Source organism: Vidua macroura, chromosome 4, assembly GCF_024509145.1.
Source record: "Vidua macroura isolate BioBank_ID:100142 chromosome 4, ASM2450914v1, whole genome shotgun sequence".
NCBI lineage: Eukaryota > Metazoa > Chordata > Aves > Passeriformes > Viduidae > Vidua > Vidua macroura.
This window is the reverse complement of record NC_071574.1, coordinates 30625718-30646086: the sequence shown is the minus strand read 5'-3', so window position 1 is coordinate 30646086 and position 20369 is coordinate 30625718. Positions and strand designations below refer to the sequence as shown.

At 41.1% G+C, this 20369-nt stretch overlaps 1 protein-coding gene across 1 annotated transcript in view; it reads right to left on the bottom strand.

Moving 5' to 3' along the window:
- Positions 1-2255: 2255 nt before the first annotated feature.
- The window catches only part of FHDC1 (FH2 domain containing 1), a 32281-nt gene continuing 14167 nt past the window's right edge, over positions 2256-20369 (bottom strand). Inside the window, exons 4-11 of the mRNA XM_053976535.1 lie at positions 18296-18381; positions 18117-18217; positions 15365-15435; positions 15140-15247; positions 14190-14260; positions 11720-11837; positions 9320-9484; positions 2256-6274 (exon numbers count right to left, since the gene is read on the bottom strand). Of these exons, the coding sequence (XP_053832510.1) occupies positions 4229-6274; positions 9320-9484; positions 11720-11837; positions 14190-14260; positions 15140-15247; positions 15365-15435; positions 18117-18217; positions 18296-18381 (2766 nt within the window). The 3' untranslated portion in view covers positions 2256-4228. The remainder of the gene's footprint in view (positions 6275-9319; positions 9485-11719; positions 11838-14189; positions 14261-15139; positions 15248-15364; positions 15436-18116; positions 18218-18295; positions 18382-20369) is intronic.

The following is a 20369-nucleotide window of genomic DNA, read 5'->3' as shown; positions in this document are numbered from 1 at the left end:
AGGCCACCCTCGCTGAGCATTTGCTCAGCCACTGCCAACCTCACTCTGACCAACAGCACTAAAGTCAACCTGCTCATATCTCCAGTGCTTCCGTGCTGAAAGTCAGGACATCAGCAGCTGCAGATTGAGGATTTTTGTTTTCCGTTTTTTTGAATCGGAGCAAGTTGCCAGCTGAGGCAACCAGTGCCTATCCTGCAACCTCAGCCTTCAGGCTGAAAAGGCATGGAAACCAACTATATGGCAAGGAACTACCACTAGCTTGAAACCATTTTCTCTGAGTGGAAGTATTTGGTGCTGATCACACACCTTGCAGCAAGTACCTTCACATGTCCTTCGCCTCAGTGTCACTTTCTTTTCAGCTTGCACAGAGACTTCTTCAGCTGCCAGCTTTAACTGCATACGAGATTTCCAGAATGCATCTTTCAACCAGGAGAACACAACAGAGTTTTTAATATCAACTTGCAAGTAATAAAAAAGTAACGTATTTTTGGCTATTTAGATAGTGACGTGGCTAAAACAAACTCCTTTGTTTCCAGCAGCTGTTAACAATACCTGTAGGGAGCTGTTCCCAAGGCAGTTATCTCTGGCACTAGCAGCAGGAGGATGTAAACAGCATGTATCAAGTTAATGGAAAACATTGTGCAGCCAAATCTGAAAGGAGCAGTGTTTAGCTGGGCCTCTCTCACAGGGATTACGTTCTCACACGCAGCAGCGGGCAGGCCTTGCCGGGGCTGGGCAGCCGGGGCTCTGGCCCAAGCAGCGCAGCCGAGTCGGAGGCGCCAAGCCCGGGAGGATGTGCCGTGACAGCCCCGGGCTGGGAGCGCGGGGTCAGCGCCCAGGGAACACCTCCAGCACGGAGCTGGCTCGGGAAGGGTTAGGCAGGAGCCAGCGTGTGGCTGTCTGCATCCATCGACACAGACGGACCCTAAGATTAGAAAGATACTGATGGGTTATTTTGAATTACATAGTCCAGGCTTGTACACTGTGGGAGGTGTGATGGGAACCCTTTCTGTCTTTCTTGATAATTTAATGAGCTGTTGTAATGAGGGATCCGCTGAGCCCCTCATTTGTATGCAGTTCCCACATGAGATGTGAATATTAAATTCCTCCAAGTATGAATCAGCACCTCTTACTCCCACAGCTTCCCTCTATCTCTCAATCTTCACCAGCTCCACAGCTCCAGATTACCCTCATGGTCCCCTGGGCTCCCCCACACTTCACTGCCACCTCAGTAGTGACCAGAGGAGATTGATGCGTCCTGGTCACAGTCTGAAGCATCAGCCACTCAGCAGAACCAAACAGGAGACAAGGTCTTGGTCCTTTCTTGAAAGCCAACTGCAACCAGGTGAGTGCCATGCCCTGCTAGCCTTTGGGAAAATTGTATGGCATGGGAAATTTAACCTACAGGGCATTGCTGTCTCTGACACCTGGTAGTTTAAATAATGAATTGGTAATTATAAACCCTTTTGACATAAAAATGAAGTTTAAAAAAACAAACTTTTGAGACACACCTTTTGATGGTGAAGGGTTTTCCCACGTAGATTCCACCAGCAGTCGTCACTCAGCACTGGCAGACAGCAGGTGCTTGCCACTCCAAACGGGGAGAGACACTCACCAAACTAGAAAAGTCAGGGGCTAAACAAGTTTGCAAAAAGCAGCAATTCCAGTCCAGAAATGATTTCCATAGCAGAGAAGAGGAAGTGTTCCCTGAGGACAAGGAGGCTGGCTGGATTTCGCTTCTTTTTCTGCTGAATAGATATTCTTTCATATGCAATAAAGAAGCAAAAATAATGGGAGAATGGGACAAAACTGAAAAATTCACAATTGCAGTGCAAAAGTCACCACATGCTCCTGCAAAACAGGCTGTTCTGTATTTCCACAGTCCTGGGAGTTGTAGACCAGAATTTCTCAATAAAGTGTGCTAAGCTCAAAGGCATGAAGATAGTGACAGATCCAGACTTGTTAGTGCCATGAACATTTGTCTTGGCCACAACATACAGTGTGTACACGAAGTGCTGCATCTACCATCTAATGCCTCCTATGTTATACCCAAACCTGTGCAGAAAGTCCCAGCCCAGAAATGTTCAGAAACTGCAGTTCAACTGCATGTCTCAACATAAGAACAAACCCAGGATTTCAAACACCACGATTTCTGCTGTAGAGTCCTTCCCACAGTCACACATCCAGACTCAGTTGCCTGAGATCTCCAGGACCAAAGCCAAGAGTGTAATAGAAAGGAGAAAGTACAAACCTCATACCCAGCAAACGGGAACTTTATTAAACTACCAAGTTACTCCGAAATGTATAAATGTTCCATTAAATACAGTTGGTTTTCTTTTACACAGATTTATAGAAATTTATTTACATGTTCCAAACACATTTAAATTATTTTTCAAGCTTGCTACCAATGAAATTTGTTGGTAGCAAATTTCTTTAAAAAAGAAAGGAAAAATGTCAATCATCTGCTCTTGCAGATGTGCATATATCCACACAGATACAAATAAGAAGGGAGATGCTCTTGTATCCAACCCACAATGGAGGCAGTATCCAAAAAGCTTATCCAAAAAGCAAAGTATTTGCCCTTGCAGAAAGTGGGCTCTATAAATTCTCCCTGTGGGACAGACTCAAACAAGAGGCCCTGTGCAATAGTTTATGGTGTTTGGGTATGATGTCTGCATCAAGATTGGCTGGTATGTGGGAGGAGCCAAAGTCCCTTGCCAGATTCAAACCTCAAAGGTAGCTGTCCCTGATACCAGCCCATGAGAAGCATGTGAGCTCATTCTCATTGAATTACACTCTCCCAGCACAGAGGGACAGAGCAGACAAACAGATCTAGCACTAGTATGTCAATGCCACTTGTCCGAAGAGATTTCCTTTTTGTTTTTTATTTTATTCTTAAATGAGGCTTCATTCGTAAGTGAATAAAAAGCAATTCTTTAAATAAAATGCTGAGGAGAACAGCACTTTCCCCACCTAAATACATTCCTCTTGGGAAGATGCACAGCATGCTGAATGAGTTTTGCCTCATTCTCTGTATCTTAGTTTGACAGAAGTTAAAATTTGTACCTGCAGGAAAAAAGGGGTGTTTTTACTTTGCAAAAAGCTTAAAAAAACACATTTGAAGCAACCAAAGAACTCTACAAAAACATTGTCATGCGTAAGCTCTGTGTTTCATGCTAAATATTCTTGTTGACAAGGAGAAGGAGTGGAGGAGGAGGAGGAGGAGGACGCAGGGAAACTAATGGCTCAATCAAAGCCATTGCAACATTCAAGTAGTTTAGTAGTATACAAACCAGTGGAAACATGGAATGGTAAGAAAGTGCTCGGCACTACATTGCAGCCTTCAAGAGCTGAACTGCAAACATCCTGATATGTATCATAAATATATGGCACTTCTGTATGACCAAAAGCTGGCAAGTTTGCTTGTGATCAAAACAAGTCAGAAGTAGTCATCATGCCAATGGCCCTTCCAACAGGCACAGCCTCCAGCTGTGCTATCCCAATGCAGCACCAGCCATATCCACTTGTGCATGCAAGACAATGCTGCCACATTCTTGGAGAACAAGCCTCCTGCCCAGCAGAAAGCCTTCCCCAGACACACATACACATTCATAAAACATGCTATAAATTCTTCAGGGAGGTTAAAGACAGCCATAAACAGCAAACGTCTTGTTTTACAATTTTTTGGCCAGCAGTTCCCAGTCTGTCCAATTGCCAGCAATGGACTTTGCAACAGGCAAAAAGAGCTCCCGAATCCATGGAATTGAAAGCAATGGAAAGCACAATCACCTCAGTTAATTTCAGTACTGTTCCACAGGATTCATTTTGACATCAAATAAGAAACCAACAAGCACAAAAGCTTGAGTCCTAGGAAGAATCTTATGTACACAAAAAAACTGGCCTTAATCCATGTTTTCTGTCACAACGTGTTTCATTTCGTAGTTAAAACTTCTTAAAACTTTTTGGCATTTGGTAACTTTTTTTTATCACAAATGCAAAGATTTGCTGTTCTGCTCACATTCCATCACAGTAGCTTTAAATACATTCAAATTCATAAAAAAGGATTTAGACCAGAACACAGCTACTTGCCCTTTTTCAACAGTGTGCCATACTTCAATAAGCACATGATGCCATGTATTGGCAAGGTTAGTGTTTTAAGGAATTTCACTACACAGACATCCAGTGCTTGGACAAGTGTTCACATTCCAAGGTTAAAAAACCCTCTCCCTTATTTCAATAATGGCTTCAGGATTTTACCAATTGTGGTTCGGTTTGCATCCTTCAGTTTAAGAGATGCCTTTTCCACTGTTCCCAGTTCCTTTGGTGCAGGCTCTGCTTTCGTGCTGACAGCTTCTCCCTGCAGGATGCTTCTTCCAACCACTCTAGCGCTACTTGCTCTCTTTAAGGTACTCACGCTGTTCTCCTTTGGATTTGGATCATCAGAGGTCGCTGCTGGCTTCACTTTAGGCAGCCTCTGGGACACAGACCTTGTGATGGGTGGAGGTCTGGATGAGCTGGATAGATCCACTTTTGCACGCTTTGAAGAAGAGGCCACTGTATTCCTTGCAAAGTTTGGGATAGCAGGTGGTGCTTTGGGAATACTGACTGTGGCAACCTTGGTGTCATCTGCAGGGGTCTGGGGTTTTACACTGGAGCGACACATCTTTGTTTCATCTGTCTTTGATTTGACATTACTCCTAATGGGTTTAGAGACTGGCTTCTTGAGAGCAACTCTGTCCCTCTCAAAATGAGCACTGCTTGAGGTGACAGTGCCCCTTCGTAACTTTGGCTCTTCTACTGACATGCTGTGCCTGTAGGGACTTCTTGGCAGTGTGTCTGTTGTGCCTCGGACAGAGCTGCGATGAGACAGCCGATTTTCCACTGTACTGCTTTCACGAAGGGCTGGCTTGGCTTCCGGCTTTTTCACGCTGCTGGGTGCCCTGTTTGACCGAGAAATAGGTACCACTTTCCTCATACTTTCATTCTCAGAGGCATTCAAAGTTCTGACAGGTCTGGAAGGAGCTGTGTGGCTAGGGCGAGTGCCACTGGATTTTGTGGAGCTTGGAGATCGGTCTTTTAGAGAGTTTGTCTTTGGTCCTACTAGATCTTTATTTTTTATGGGTTTTTCTTTAGGAAGGGTGTGCTTGCTATCAGCATCATCCTTATCATTGGCAGAAGTGTGAAGAGACAGGTCCTTGTCAGAGGTGGAATTCAGGTTTGAGAAGAATGATCTAGCCTTGTGTTGAGCATCATTGCCAGAAGAGCATGCTTTGCCAGGCTCACTTCTTATTTCGTTGCCTGCTGATTTAAAATCATTTCCCTCTTCAGAGTCCAATGTCAAAGAACAATCAGTCGTGGTATCTGACATGTAGCACACTGGCCCATCTTCCCTGCTTCCTGAAACACTTGTATCCATAGACGTAGGGCTGCTGCTGCTGGGCTCTAAAGCTTCATTCTTGCAACCCACTGCCTTGGCTTGATGGTCACGGGCCTCTCTGGAACTCCTGCAAGCTGGAGGCAGCTCATCATCAGCAGTGCTCAGAGAATGGAAGCTTAGATCATCCAGAGTCTCCAGGTCTGTCCCTCCAGCATTCTCTAAATATATTAAAGGTGCATCTTCTGCAGGCGTTGCTCCTTGAATATCAAACTTACGTAACCCTTTAACAAGTTCACGCTCCTCAATTGCAAGGGCCAGAGCATTTACATCTGTGGACCCCTCGCAGGACACATTGGAAGTGTGCAAGGTGTAGTCGGTGCTCCTCTGTGAGTAATGGGCACCGGGATTGGCTGAGACGCTGGAGTGACTGGGCTGAGCTGGAAGCACCTTCACGGGGCCACCACTTTTCACTTCCATTTCAGACTGCTGGTGTAAGTGCAAGGTATTTAAGTTGAGATCTCTTGTTTCTTTGGATTCCGTCCAGGCTACGTTAGGTTTTGCTTGTCGGGTGTTTGCACGGGGAAGGCTGTTAAACTTGTTTGGATCCTCATCTTTGGAGATTTCCAGGAAACTCTGCAACTCCCTGTCTGCAGTGATCCCCAAAGAAAGTCGAGAGCGTCTGGAATTTGTATTTCTGTACAAAGGGCTTTGAGGCCTCTGCTGCAAGAAGGGAAGAAATTCTCCAAGTCCATTTTTAGCCAACATCTCTACATCATTTTCACTGCTGCTTCGCCCAAAGCTCCCAAGCTCTCCAGCTGCCCAGGATCGACGCTTCTCCTCCAGCTCCTTTCGCCTTTGCAGACTATGAAGCTCCTGGATCTCTCGTTCCCTATTCTCCTGAAGGAGGAAAATCACAAATATATGTCTCAGTGGAGAGTGTCCTATGCATAAGAACAAAACACACTCCTTCCTCTCTCCCTTTATTTCTTTCCATCAAAGTTAGTTCCTACTGCTAGCATCCACTCCTGACCTCCAAAACATACACATGCATGAAATCACCGTGGCAACCACAGCCTGCAACCATTAACCCTAAGGAGAGCAGCTCCCTGCATAACTAATGGGACCACACATCCATCTGGTCGGCATATGCAAAAAAACCACACCAGACCTTGCAAAGACCAACAAATTGACCCATCAAACCCAAGCAGATGTCACATCTTAGAATTACAGAATATGCTGAGTTGGAAGGGACCTACAGGGATCATTGAATTCAACCCCTGGCCCTGGACAGGACCATCCCCAAGAGTCACACCATGTGCCTGAGAGCATTGTCCAAACACTTGAATTCTGTCAGGCTGGGCACCGTGACCTCTTCCCTGGGCAGCCTGTTCCAGTGCCCAACCACTCTTTGGTCGAGCCAAAGAGTTCCAGATGTAAGATGGAGAACATCAAGTCCTCACTAAGTTTAAAGGTGGCAGTCTTACCAGGTGAGTAAATCTCTATCTAATCTTTACATCCACATTTTAAGACAAACTTGTCTGACCAGCACACAGCCAATTCAGTTTTTCCAACCTACCTTACTACAACTGCAATTGTTCCTCAGCAAGTCCAATTTCTACACAGTGATACTTTACCATTACAGACTGAAAATTTTGTGAAAAGGCATTGAATAATTGCATATGAAAGCAAATAGAAAAGTTAACACAATGCCTCATGATACTTAGACATCAACTGACACCACTCAAGGACCATCAATCAATGTCTCACTTCAATTTTGGATCTCGTAATCACTGTCGGTTTCAAAAACTGGCAACTGTAGTACAGAGATTGCCCAGGGTAGGATGGAGATTTTGGCAGCTAAACTGAGAGATTTTGGTTCAGGAAGCCATAGAAGAGGTAGTTTGAATTTGAAAGACAACACAGTAAACACTTCTTTACTAAAATAATTAGCAGTGATTTACTGTGAGTATCAGCATTTTAACTGTTACCTCTAGGCTTCAGATTTAATCTAACTGCACTTTTGGTTGAACTTTCTGGGTTACTTTCTGAAATGAAGAACTTGGCTTGCTGCAGCCAGTACAGCTGTAGCAAAAGAAAGAAGGAAGAGGCTAGTCTTGACAGAGGATTCAGAAGTTAGATGATTTTCCAGCATGTTGTTGAATCTGGTCTAATCAATGACACACTGTTTAAAAAAAAAAAATCACACCTTTATTTGTCTAAAGCTCTGTGTAGTTTAATCTTCCCATTGTTGTGACAACAGAAGAACTGCACCACTAGGAAAAGTCACCTGAAAGCTTTCAGTAAACAAAAGCCTAATGCTTTGGGATGAATGGATTAATCTACACCTCTTAAAGAGGATTTGAGACTACACTGGGCTCTGAAAGATAGGATGCATTAGAGACCTAAGAAACCCGAACATCTAAGAAAGGAAAAAGAAAATCTTGCATTTCAGGAAAAATGTTTGGCAGGAAGCTTTCTTTCACAGGTATGGAATTACAGAATGAATTCTTGCCAAATGCTAAAGCTCAACTTTAAATATACCATTGTCAAGAGAAATGGTTAACCTCACCCAGAACATGTTTTAAAAAATTGCAAAAGAATGTTTAAGCATTTGAAATATGCGCACAAGGCCATGGTGGTACAAGCCATCTTTTTAGACTGTTGGATGTGCTGTCTGCATATCACATTCTTTTGTTAGAACTGCAATTTTTATTCTAAATTGTTCTGGTAATGTTGTAGGAACAATGGTCAATCCACAGTTAGCAAGCAAGTCTTCTCAAAATTTGAAAGCAAGAAGCTAATTTGTCATTTTTTAGAGTGTAGCTGCTTACTACAGAGAGGGGACCTCAAAAGTCATAGCTATCCAACAACCACTTGTAATATGTGACTATGAATGAAATCCTCAATCCCCAATATTTGAACATATATGGATGAAGTCACCTCTTGCTAAACTGACTGCAATAGCTATCACCATTTGGTTTTATACATTTGTGCAATGTTCACCCTCCTGTAACTACATGTTGTCTTGGGTGGTAAAGGTTAGACAAACTAACGGTACAACAGGCACTTTAGCTGAACATCCGAATTGAGACTGGTCTCTTCTTTCTGAACCAAAGCCTTTATCCAAAGTGCTGCCAAATGCAGATTGCAAAAGGGTACTGATCCAACTAATTCATGCTATTTATAAAGACCTAAGAAATATCTGTAACAATAGACAGACTTTGCTGTACCAAAACTGTAACCAACCCCAGTACTGCTCCTCCATCTTAGTACATTTCCTGAATTATTTAGGACCAATTCAGGGTACTCGGCGAATGAATGCTCACACTGGGGATAAGGTATCTTGCTGCCATAGGCCTGTTTCACTTCTTAAGTTTTCACCCACAAAAATCCTTTGAAAGGACAAAGTAGAATACACAGTCCTTACTTTACTTGGTGAAGTGCCTCTAGCCATGCAGAGGAAGGCAGTGGAGAGCCCAAGCTAGTGTAGATTCAGGCAGGTACATCCAAGGAATGGCGTGCCACACCTCAAGGCCTTTCCAACGACCCAACACTGCCAGGTCAACGCCTGAACAGCGAGCCATAGTCAAGAAGGCTGTGCAATCTGTCTCACAGCTCAGCTTAGCAGTCACCAACCTCCTCACCAAAACAGAAGGGAGGAGCCCACTTACAAGCATGCCAAAGAACAACCCTGATGTATCACCCCAGTGGTCTCACCCACCTGAAACAGAAGATGCAGAGCAGCAGGCTGCTCACAATGGCCATTTCCTACCTGGCTTCTGGCAAGGAATACTTCCAGGAGTGCAGTTTTCTGTAGCCATTTAAGCAAATAGATCAAATACCACAAGATACTACAAATACCCCTTAAGCAGAAAAACCAACTTAATTCATGTGAGCCTATATCCATGTCAAAACTGTGAGAATCTCATTCAGCACTCTTACCTTAACAGATGTGTTGAATCTTATGCAGAAGTCCCTAAATATCTGGAAACATTCATCCAACTTCATAGTTTCTTTGTCTTCACAGAAAAAGTCAATGAGAGCATTTCCCTCCTTTTGCAGTTCTCGTTTCTGGTGTTCAAGCTCCTTTAGATGCCTTACAGCAAACTGCAGCAAAAATCATACACACATGAACCAGACAGAAAAATTAAAGTCACAACAAGTCATGTATATATCAAGAACTTATGAAATTCATGTTGCAACCTAGAAGTTGTTACAGAGCCCAGGAATTTAAAATTTTGAAGGAGATCTCATACTAACAAAAGGACACGTGCCACTTCAGCAAACTGAGTAAAGAAGGTCAGGAAAAATGGATCAATCAAAACGTACATTCTAGTGACTAGAATGAAAACCAGGAAAAAACTCAAAAGCCCTTGAACAGACTTACTGCTTTAATTTTTAGATGAGTAAAATCAAAGACTGTACTAGAACACTGACAGACCTCTTGGGAGCTCCTTAAAAGCTCCTCATTCCTTATTTTCCCATTTTCCCTTCAACCTTCAACTAAGCATGAAGGATTAATTCCTCTTCCCCACTTTTCCAAAAACATACATGAACTGATTCATGGATATACACCACAAAATCAATTCCTTCCTAAGGTAACCCTAGACCACAATAAAAAAGGTTTTCATACTTGAAAGGTAAGGAACCACTGAAAATACATATATTTTAAGACATCTAGAAAATGTTCCCCTAAAGTAAATTGTAAGTATAGAGCATTACAGACGGGATGGGAGTAGTTTAGTGGAAGAAGATTCAGGAGGAAGAGAATAAGGCTGTGATTAGACTTTGAGCAGCAGAACTCCTTAAAACACTTTTATCAGGTGCCCTGTCTCCTCTATCTGCATCACCAGCTATCTACTTCTATTCTTGCACGATCCCACATCTGACACCACCTGTAGCTCAAAGCAACCTGAGAAGAAAAGTTCATTTTTCAGACAAATCTCTTCTCTAACTCATAGTCACCTAAATATTTTTCATAATGTAGCATTGGGCTGGGAAAATGCAGCTGGAGGCACTGGTGATCACTTAATCAAAACCTGCTTTCAAGAATTACTTGGAAAATTAAACTACTAGGATAGGAACAAATACGACTTGCTAGTCTTAAGGGAAAAAAAAAAGAAAAAAGAGGGGAAAAAAAAAAGTCCACAATAAAACCTGAAGATAAACTGGACAACTGATAAAAGCCTACATCAAAAAATAGTTCTTCCTACATATTTCAGGAATTTATTCACAAGGGTGAAATAATCAAAGATGACTTTTAGATCAGCTTGGTTATCACCTGCAATTTAGAAACAAAATCCGGAAGTGTTTATGCAAGGTATGCATTTGTAAAATTATTTTTTCCCCAACATTTCTTTTGGAATGTGGCCTAAACAAGGTTGTAGTGTTACATAAAACCACCTATTAAATTTTTAAAAATCCCAAACATGTTAAAACATAACATTAAAGAGTCTGGGTGCAATGGATAAAAGCCAACAATTCAGAGTGAATGAGGACAGGTATTTCAATCTTAACCTGCCCCTTTCTTCATCAGCTTTTCATCTCCTGAAAAACTACAGGGACTATTAACTACATTTGCAAGTTGAAAATCAGGGTGGGTTAAGTTTCAGATCAACACCTGCCTTCTTACTTTTAATAATTACCTGTAGTGTGAAACAGAAAAAATAATTTAATTGAAGCATAATTTGTATTTCTCGAGGCATCACCACATACTCAGAAAATACCAAGAACTCTGCAAGGTAAGTGCTATATACATCCAGGTCTGTAAAGTCACTGCAGTACTTAATAAAACAAAAAAAAAAAAGGAGATCCCACATGGACATAATGGTATGGCTCTGAATAAGAGACTCTTTGTTAAGGGTAAATTAGTAGAGAAAAGAGTCCCTTAACCTTCCAGCTTCTAGCAATATCTCTTCAGTCACCCAGCAATCAAGACTTCATATGCACTGCACACCCTCAGCTAAAACTGATGTGCTCCAGAATAACATAACATGCAGACATTATATTTTGGGCAGCTGCAAAGTACAGAACCAGAGACCACTCCAAACTGTCTTATATTTTAACTACTGATCTTCATCAGTAACTTTGCACGCACTAAACACGCTTGCCTAACAAGCCTTGGGCAATGTACACTCAATATCCCTCCCTGTAAAAACACAGCCCTTCCAACAATCTTACTTGACAAACAGCATGAGGCTGGAACACCTTTGTACAACTGACAGGCTAGGCATATTAAAAAAGTGCTTCTGTTTATTGACAGGTCCACACAAATCACATTCAGCTGAGGAATGCTGCTGTATTCCGGCAACGGTAACACATTAACACAGATATCCTACAAACCTGGAGAAAGTTTTCCATCTGGTGAAAGAGTTTTGGGTCTCGTCGGATGCTGTCTTTAACAGATCTTGTCTTGACAGACAGCGAGTGGAGCTCTGCTTCTACACTATCAATGGATAACCTAAAAATAGCATGCACAGAGAACGTTTATCAAAAGAGAAGGAGTGGCCCACAGGTTAGCCACAACATGCTGCAGAAGTGGATGCTTTACATGAGGTGCAAACAGGCTATCAAACAAGACCTTCCTGTTTAGGAAATCTTTCCCGAGTAGACACTGAAAATTAGGAGAGAGATAAGCACATTTCTTCTTATTTGCAACCTGAAAAGATTCCCATGGGGTGTGGTTTCATGATTAACTCCAGCCAGTCCTACCCACCTAACCTTAGAAAGGTTACTGCTGCCCTGCCTCTGTCCACGTGTTCCTTTTCTCTCCTGGTGCCTGTCCTAGCACTCATTTTCGAGGTGGCCAGCCACATCTGTGAACTGAAAATTAACTTAGGAAAAGGAAAAAGCCAATTTGTTCCAGATGGATCCTTCGCTTGGTCCAACTGACTACATGACTGTTTGAGTGCAGGAGCTACCACAAAAAGGGTGCCACAAGAGACTGTCAGCCAGGACTACCGACTTTGGCAGTAGAATCTGGCATCATGAAATTGCACATTACACTCTTCTTCTTACACTCTGCTTCTAAGCAGCCACAGCAATGCAACCCACATGGTCTCAACCCCGCAGTTACAATATTTCACCCTTCTACTAAACACCAGCAGTGAAGCTGGTGCTGTGAAAAGGGAACTCAGAAACTGAAGATCACAGGAAAGACCTCTGATCTGATGTAATCTAAGCGTTCTCCTGGGAGACCCACATTCCATACAACACGAGTTCCCACCTAAATCTCCCAGTCACTTCGAGGGCAAATGCTTCTAAACCTATGGCATTTCCTTCCCAAGAGAACTAAACTTTGCCTAGGAATTGAAGCAGTGTAGTTAGCCAAGTGATAAGAACTAACAACTGTACACATGCTCCTCCTAAGGCTGTTTCAGCAGCAGCATGATTTTCATACACTAAAGCTGAAGAACTTGTGGCAGCCTGATTGAAATGCATGTGGCAGCAAATGGTGACACATGCGCCAGGTTGTCAGTACATACACAAATTAATATAATGTGTGCTGGTTTTTCTCTGCATACTTCATCTGCAAAGTTTAGTTCTCTGTTTTGGGAAAACATGGTGTTTTTGCAACTAAGAAAGGCAGTAGAAAGTACAGGCTACATTTTTCTGCCTGTGAAGGAGGAAGAGGATGGCCTACAAGTAAAGAAGGCAAGACAGTAAAAAATAAAGAACATAATGGTAGTTGTTTTAACATGCTCTAACTGGGTGGATTTATGAGCAACTTGTACATGACAATTCTCTCTAAAGACCTTCCTCATGCCCAGTGGTGAGGTACATATTTAATTTTGTTTCATTTTCATGTACAGAGTGCACTCCCTGAATAGACTTCAGCATGAGTTACAACAGAAGATTTTCAGTGTTAACAAATGTGATCAAAGAACAAAGTGGTTAGAAAATAAATATCACCAAATTTGGGACTCTGCCTGTTTCCCTCCTGTTTGCCAGGCGGCTTGGATACTGAGGAAAGCTATATTCCCCAGCAGGCCACATGGCAAAGTGCCAAAGAGGTGTGTGGGTTGGATGGCAGAGAGCCACACAGGTGGTCCCTCAAAAATTTTCTGATTAACTCAATGGCCACTCCTTTCCTCAGAAGATTTTATTCTTTTGCAGACATTACTTAACCCTCCATCAGATCTAAGAAACTGGATCCATTTTGCAGCTGGAAAAAGAATGTAAATAGATTGCCCTAAGCTTAAGAGTAAGGAAGTAGCAAAACTGGGAACAGAACTTCAGCACTGCTAGCTTCCAGGTTTCAGATTTAGATCACACTGTCTCACAAAAGTAAGCAGGGTAGCTGAGGTACGAATCAGCTTCAGTTTAAAATTACGCAGCTTCAGACTTCAAGCTGAATAAAATGCCGACCCACAAATCCTTCAGATTTTCCAACCAAGATAGCAAATGAAACCTCAAAAAACATCTAAGTGAAGCCTGGGCCAGCACCTGCCCCTGGTACCAGATTAGGAAAAGTATTGTAGCCTGCTCAGAAACTGATGGAAATTGGTTTAAGGAAAAAGAGTACCATGCTTTTAGTTTAATCCCTTGAAAGTAATGAACAGGCACATGTATTTGACAGAGACAGAATTACCAAAAACCTATGGAGATCGTGTAATAAAAAAACCTCATACCTGAAGGCACATTGCAGGCATACTTCTGCTAGTAAATGGAAATGAAGACCTCAAAGCTACAGTAAACATTTGTAAAGATCTGGTTTTATGCCAAGACTTTTGTGAATAAGCCTCATTGCTTCACAAATGAGAAAATTCCAATTTCATTCTAACCATAAGTTTTCAGTTTTCTTTTAACTCACCTGGCGGCATCATGAACACTCCTAATTTTTTCTGAAAAGTTGAGAAGAGCAGCATCTTTCTTTTGGGCTTCCTGAAACAAACAGAACAAAACCAAAACACACACAATCCATTAACATTCCACCACCATGCCAAAATCCCCAAGTCTGGCAGTTGTTGAGGGCACTTAAAGGTTTCTCTCCTGCACTGTTTTTCTTCCCATTCAATCCTAACACAACTGAGTGGAGGACATCCCTTAAAGAAAGGCAGGGATCAGAACTGCAGATTTTAAAACAACAGCTTCCATTCTGCAGTGTAAAATAATAGCTGCTTCTGCCAGTGAACACAAGCCAGATGTATTAATAAGGAATGTCAGGGAAAGAACAATTTACTGATGCCATTGTTTGAGCAGATACAATGCTTCCTGCACAAACATCAATTTATACCCAATTAAATCTCTTAAGCCAGTTCGTACACAGATAACCAAAGTCAATAGATGCATTTAAATTCTCTCCCTTTTAAAATCAAAAAGTCTGAAAGTAAGGAAAAATAGCTTGAAAATGTCTGCAGCAGCTTTAAAAAACACACATCAGTCATCAAGAGAGGAAAAAAAAGCTATCAAGAAGGCTGCTCAAAAGATTCAATGGGAAGACTGAGAGAATTTTTATCAAAATAAGCCACTTGCACAGTGTAAGAATTTGGGACAATAAGAGAAAATCTACAGTGAAGAAGTTTGATGAAGGCATCTTTCTACATAATATAAAAACTTAAGCTTTTCATGGGGTTCTGGATAGGATGACCAGATAGAGGTAATTTTTAGTGAATTTTGTGGCAGGAGAAGAAAGGTGAAGATTAGATCAAAGCTGTGAGACAGTTGCTTTTTTGGGAAGCACATGGCCCCTTATATTGTGTATCAATTAATGGACCTATATTTGTAGAAGTTGCTTATACCAGCAAAATAGATTTTCTATACCAGAGCAACAAAATGCAGCAGACTCATCCCAGGTTTGTTTGCTTTCGTGTCTGCCAGCTTGAGCAGTGACGACAGTTTAAATCCAACAGCATTGCCAGCATAACCTCCCTAAAAAGAAACAATTTGCAAAAGAGCAAATGAGAAGCTGAGGCATGACATCAGAGCACTGCAGTACTAACAAGGAAGTACAGCCCACCAGGCATCTCCCTTTGGGATGTCACTTACCGCATTCATAATATTCCCAGCCTGAAGGACCAAGTGCAATATGGAATGCAGCTCCTCACAAGTCATTAACTCTGTAAGGAACAAGAAAAGTGCTGTCTAACAATTGTTTGTTTAGAAATATAGTCAGTTACCAAGCTCCTCTTCATCTCGAGCTTTTTTTTTTTCTATTTGACAAGAAACTACAATAAACTGAAAAGGTCGTGGGAAAGATAATTGTACTATATAATTCCAATTCACAAGCACAACTGACAAACCTCAAGTGTATGTTCAGACCTTAACTTAGCAAGTGTCGTATTTCCAAGGCAACCTCCAGCAGCTAAGGAAACATTTGGGGCCTCATCCTGCAATGTGTGAAGTGTCTCATGCAAGTCGTTAAGTATCCTCACCACCTACTAATTATTCCAGTGTGAGGCAAGTGTTCTGGACCCTGCAGGATCCATTTGCCATCTGCCAGGATTGGATTTTTGAACAACTACTCTTTTTTTAGGAGACTTGGCCATAAGGCCTGAAAAGATAACAGGCAACGTTTAAATTTTCCTTGCCTATCCCACTCCCACTATGAATCATCATTTTATTTCTGTATGATCATCAACTCAGAGCAGCATTTGTTTTACTTGTCACATCAAAGATGATTTAGCACAAAGCTATATTCAGTGTGACAAAGAGTCACATGGAATAAAACAGCCTTTAAAAGTTTTCCGATCACACAAGCCTGGTTTGTATGTATGTATGTTCAGGTCTTTGCAAAATGCACAGTACTGTACTATCTGAATTCATACACCTTTTCACCCAGCCACATACGAACAAAAAACAACATATGTGCAAAAAACAGTATATGTGCACCAGAGGGATTACCTTAGAAATAAGATGTGGAAATACAAAACTGTAAAGAGTTAATAAATGTGACACAGCAAACCAAGTAACTCCAAATTTCCAATTACCCATACGGCAAGAAAATCACTATGAGCTGGTTTTAATGTGAGGTACTATATGTTATCCTAATGAAGAAAATAGAAGGTGGAATCCTTCTGATTGTAGTGTAAATACTTCTAAAACTATCTCGGTTCTAAGTCCATGTTCTGTAATTTATCCTGCATTCAGCTGCTCAACACAATACAGTAAAGGGCTTTTGGAAGCCCATAGCCCTTGCACATTTGTATTTCAATACTGGCAACCTAAAAACATAGAAATAATTAAATAACCTTTGATGTAACAAGCTAGGTCCAAGGTGAGGAAGCAAGGAGGAAGAGAGAGGAGAGAATAAATAAGAGAATAGCAAATTTCACAAGGCCAAGAGGAGAAGGCAACTTCTAAAGACTTCACATAGTGAGAGCCCACTCGGCGTCACTGTGACATACATCCATTTGCAGGCTAGATGGCTGTTTAGACCATCCTAACCCTTAGTGATTATCAGCATTAAAATTGAAGTAAATATTCTCTCCATTTAATTACAGGAAAGAAACCTAGGAGACAGCAATAGAAAAGGAGACATAATTCCTAAACAACTTCAGGCTATCAACAAACCCTGAAGTGAAAAGACCAAATGGAGAAGAGCAAATGACAAAGTGGACTGAGCACAAGGAAAGCCCAGTCAGTGATTTGCATGACTGGCCTGATGCAGGAGCTGGAGACCAAAGTGTCTCCCCTCTGGAGGGAATTCATTCACCATTTACATATGTCTTGGGTGAAGGACATCAAGGACATTAAGGTGTGGCTACTTTTATACATAACATATTCCCTTACATATTGTCTGTTGCTCAAAACACAAAGAACAATGATGTAAAAGAGATCCTAATAAAAGGCCAAACTCAGCCCTAATCCTGGGTACTGCACACTTTCCTGAGTCAACGAGAAGTTCAATCCCCACTGGTGGGAAAATGCTTTTTTTCCATTTGCTTTCACTTGAAAGGACTACTCTAATCACCAGTGCTCATAATTGAATATTTCAATTAGTGCACCATTTTATACCACTAGAAACAGTCTAAGCAGTGATCTAGTAGCCTATCAAAAAATTTCCAACATGAAATACGAATTTCATATTGAGGAACAGGACAAAGAGGCACTCAAGATACTGTAAAGGGTCAGCATTAATGTTTAACTGGAACCAGGAAATCAACTATTTCCCTGCAGAGTAGAAGACATCACATTACCCAACAAATAGCCATCTGCAGCAGTTCAAAACTCGAGAAATGTAAAGAGCAGAACAGGTATGTAGAGAAACATAGAGAAAAAAAACCAGGAAACCAAGGAACAGCAACAGTATTCTCCATAGTAAAGACTTTAACCTATCAATACTGCCATCTCAAAAGGAAGTGGCCTATAGAGAAATTTAGAAAATAGTCTTTTTTTCTATGGATCTCTGAAAGAATAAACAGAGAGGTGTAACAACCATATTCTATCAGAGTAGTGCAGCAGAGTGGCGCATTCCACCAGCAGTGCAGGAATGAGCAAACTGTACTCAAAAGATAACATCCTAATTTGGGCACAGACATTTTTGCTTCTGTCAGTTTAAGATATATTACTTATAGGCTTTGAACATGAATTTTTTGCTAGTGTACCCAAAGCCTCCAGATTTTTTGATTTTGGAAGCAAAGATCCACCAGGCACACCCTGATGGCATTTGTCAGAGGGGAGTTAGCCTCCTTTTAATAGCTAAGGTACCTGAAATTCAAGCTCTGGTCTTCGTAATGCAGACTAATTAACATGCTAACAAAAACAAGAGTATTAGGCATGTCCCAACATATTTAATTACCTTTTGTTGCCCGTCTTATAATTTTCATGTCATCCTGTAGAGAAGCACAGGAGGGTGAGAACTCCCTCTCCAGCACCATGGCTTCAATCCTAAGAGCATAGCTGGAGTACACAAATAGGTTTAGAACTGAGAGCCAAAAAAGAACACTTATAAACAGAAGAAACCAACTATCTCCTTACTTTGGCACCTGGATTAGTAGGTACATGAAGGAATCAGCTTGAGACAGTTTTGATACATCTCCATCAAAGGCTTTTAATTTCTTTACCTAGAAAAGAGAAAAAAAACACTAGCAAAGAATTTTATGAAAGATCAAGATGACTTCAGAAGGTAGCACCTTGCAAAGCAGTAAATTTAAATGAAGGCATTGGAAAGTCCACCCAGTGACTGAATGGTTTCACTGTCCCAAGATCCTGCAATTTGCACGCACCCCAACCACAAAAAAAAAAAAAAAGCATCACTCTTCTCCCAAAAAACTAGCTACACAGTCCAGAAAGCAGAAACCATGATGCTACAATTCTGATTGGCGATTTTGATTTCTGATCAATGATTGCTTTCATCACTATGTTTAGGATACTGATGATAATCTGGAAAATGACCCTCGACTCTTCAAGAACTGTGATGTACACTTGGGCAGAGTATAACTGTGTTCAGAATATCCAGCATAGGACAGCCTAGATCTTATTGGCACAATACAACTAAACTTTAAGTTACAGGGGTTTTTTCAAGATACTTGCTTCAACCAATTCCCCTAAAATACTCTTAAGGGGTAAACTTCATGATCTTGAGTTTGTATTTTTTTCATTAAGATGAACTATTTTAACGATAAATGCAATCTTGCATTTTAAGTAATTTGTTGTCGGTACTCTCAGTCCTCTGAGGACACCATTTACATGCAAAGGAAATACCACTGCATTAATTTTGTCGATCTTCCTTCCCAGCTCCACCAAAATCCATATATTTGCATGATCTGGAAGCCACTGATCCACCCACATACTCACTATTTGTTTATATAGAAGAACTGAAAAATACATGCACATATGTTTAAGCGTAACTGGAATTTCTTCCACATCTTTCAACACAGCAACTGTGTCCAAAAGCAGAGCTCACTCTCAGTTAGACTATTTCTTTATTCGACCAACAAGTTCTCACCCAGCAGCAGTTGTATGTTTCCACTGATTTACACACAAGCTCATCATCCTTCCTGTGTGTAACATCACACTTAAAGCCCATTCACAACCACATTTACACAGATGGTCTTCAGTTTTAGAAAGCATATAAAGCTATTGGAGAGAAGGGCACTACAGCAAGGCCTCAGCAGTTACCCCACTGCCATAATTTAGCAACATATCCACAGGTTTTAAAGAAACCTGTTAAAAATTCTGTTAAAGAATCAGCCTACAAATGAATCACTTCAGTTACTTTTCTGCTTTGACAGCAAAAAAGTAGCTGATCTGTAGTGGAAGACAAATATGCTATGCTAAATCAGGGTTCTGAACTAATTGAAGAAAAGGATTCTTTGAACAGCTTTTTTTTTGCTTTATTCCCATTTTTTTTCCACACCAGAAAAAACAGAAACGTTGAGAACACATTAAGAAAGAGAAAAATACAAGTTAAACACAGAATGGAAAATAATTTATTTTCAAATTGAAAACCGCATCAACAAACAAATGAACAGGGAAAAAACCTAACAAAACCTTATGACCAAGAAAGAGACCTCTAATCAGAGAGCAATTTTTATTCAGGCTATCTAGCTCCATTTCCTAACACGCCCCCCCCCCCCGCCCCCTATTTAACTCAAGACACTCAGACTACAGCTCCCCTTCTAAAGATAAACAGCATACCAATTTTTTTTAGGCCTGAGAAAACTCCTAATTTACTGAGTAATTCAAGAAGCCTGCCAACAAAAAAACAGGAAAGACCAGACTTGACATTCCTGATAATTCTAAGGTGTTAAATGAGCAAGAAACAAACCCAAAATAAACACTTTTTCTACATCATTAAGTGGGGAGTGAGAGATAGTATACTATCTCAGTCTTTAAAGGTGTTCTTTAACCTACCTTCCCAAAACTAGTGGACTGCAAAAAAACAAATCTGCAAATTCTCCTCATTTTAGTATCTTGCAAATATCAGAGTTTGCCTGAAAAGCATACAGGCATTCAGATCTGGGAGAGAGGGAGGAAAGACAGAAAAGCAGCCCACCAAAAAAACCCACGCCACCTCACCAAAATCAGATCATGTAAGCCACAGTTTAAT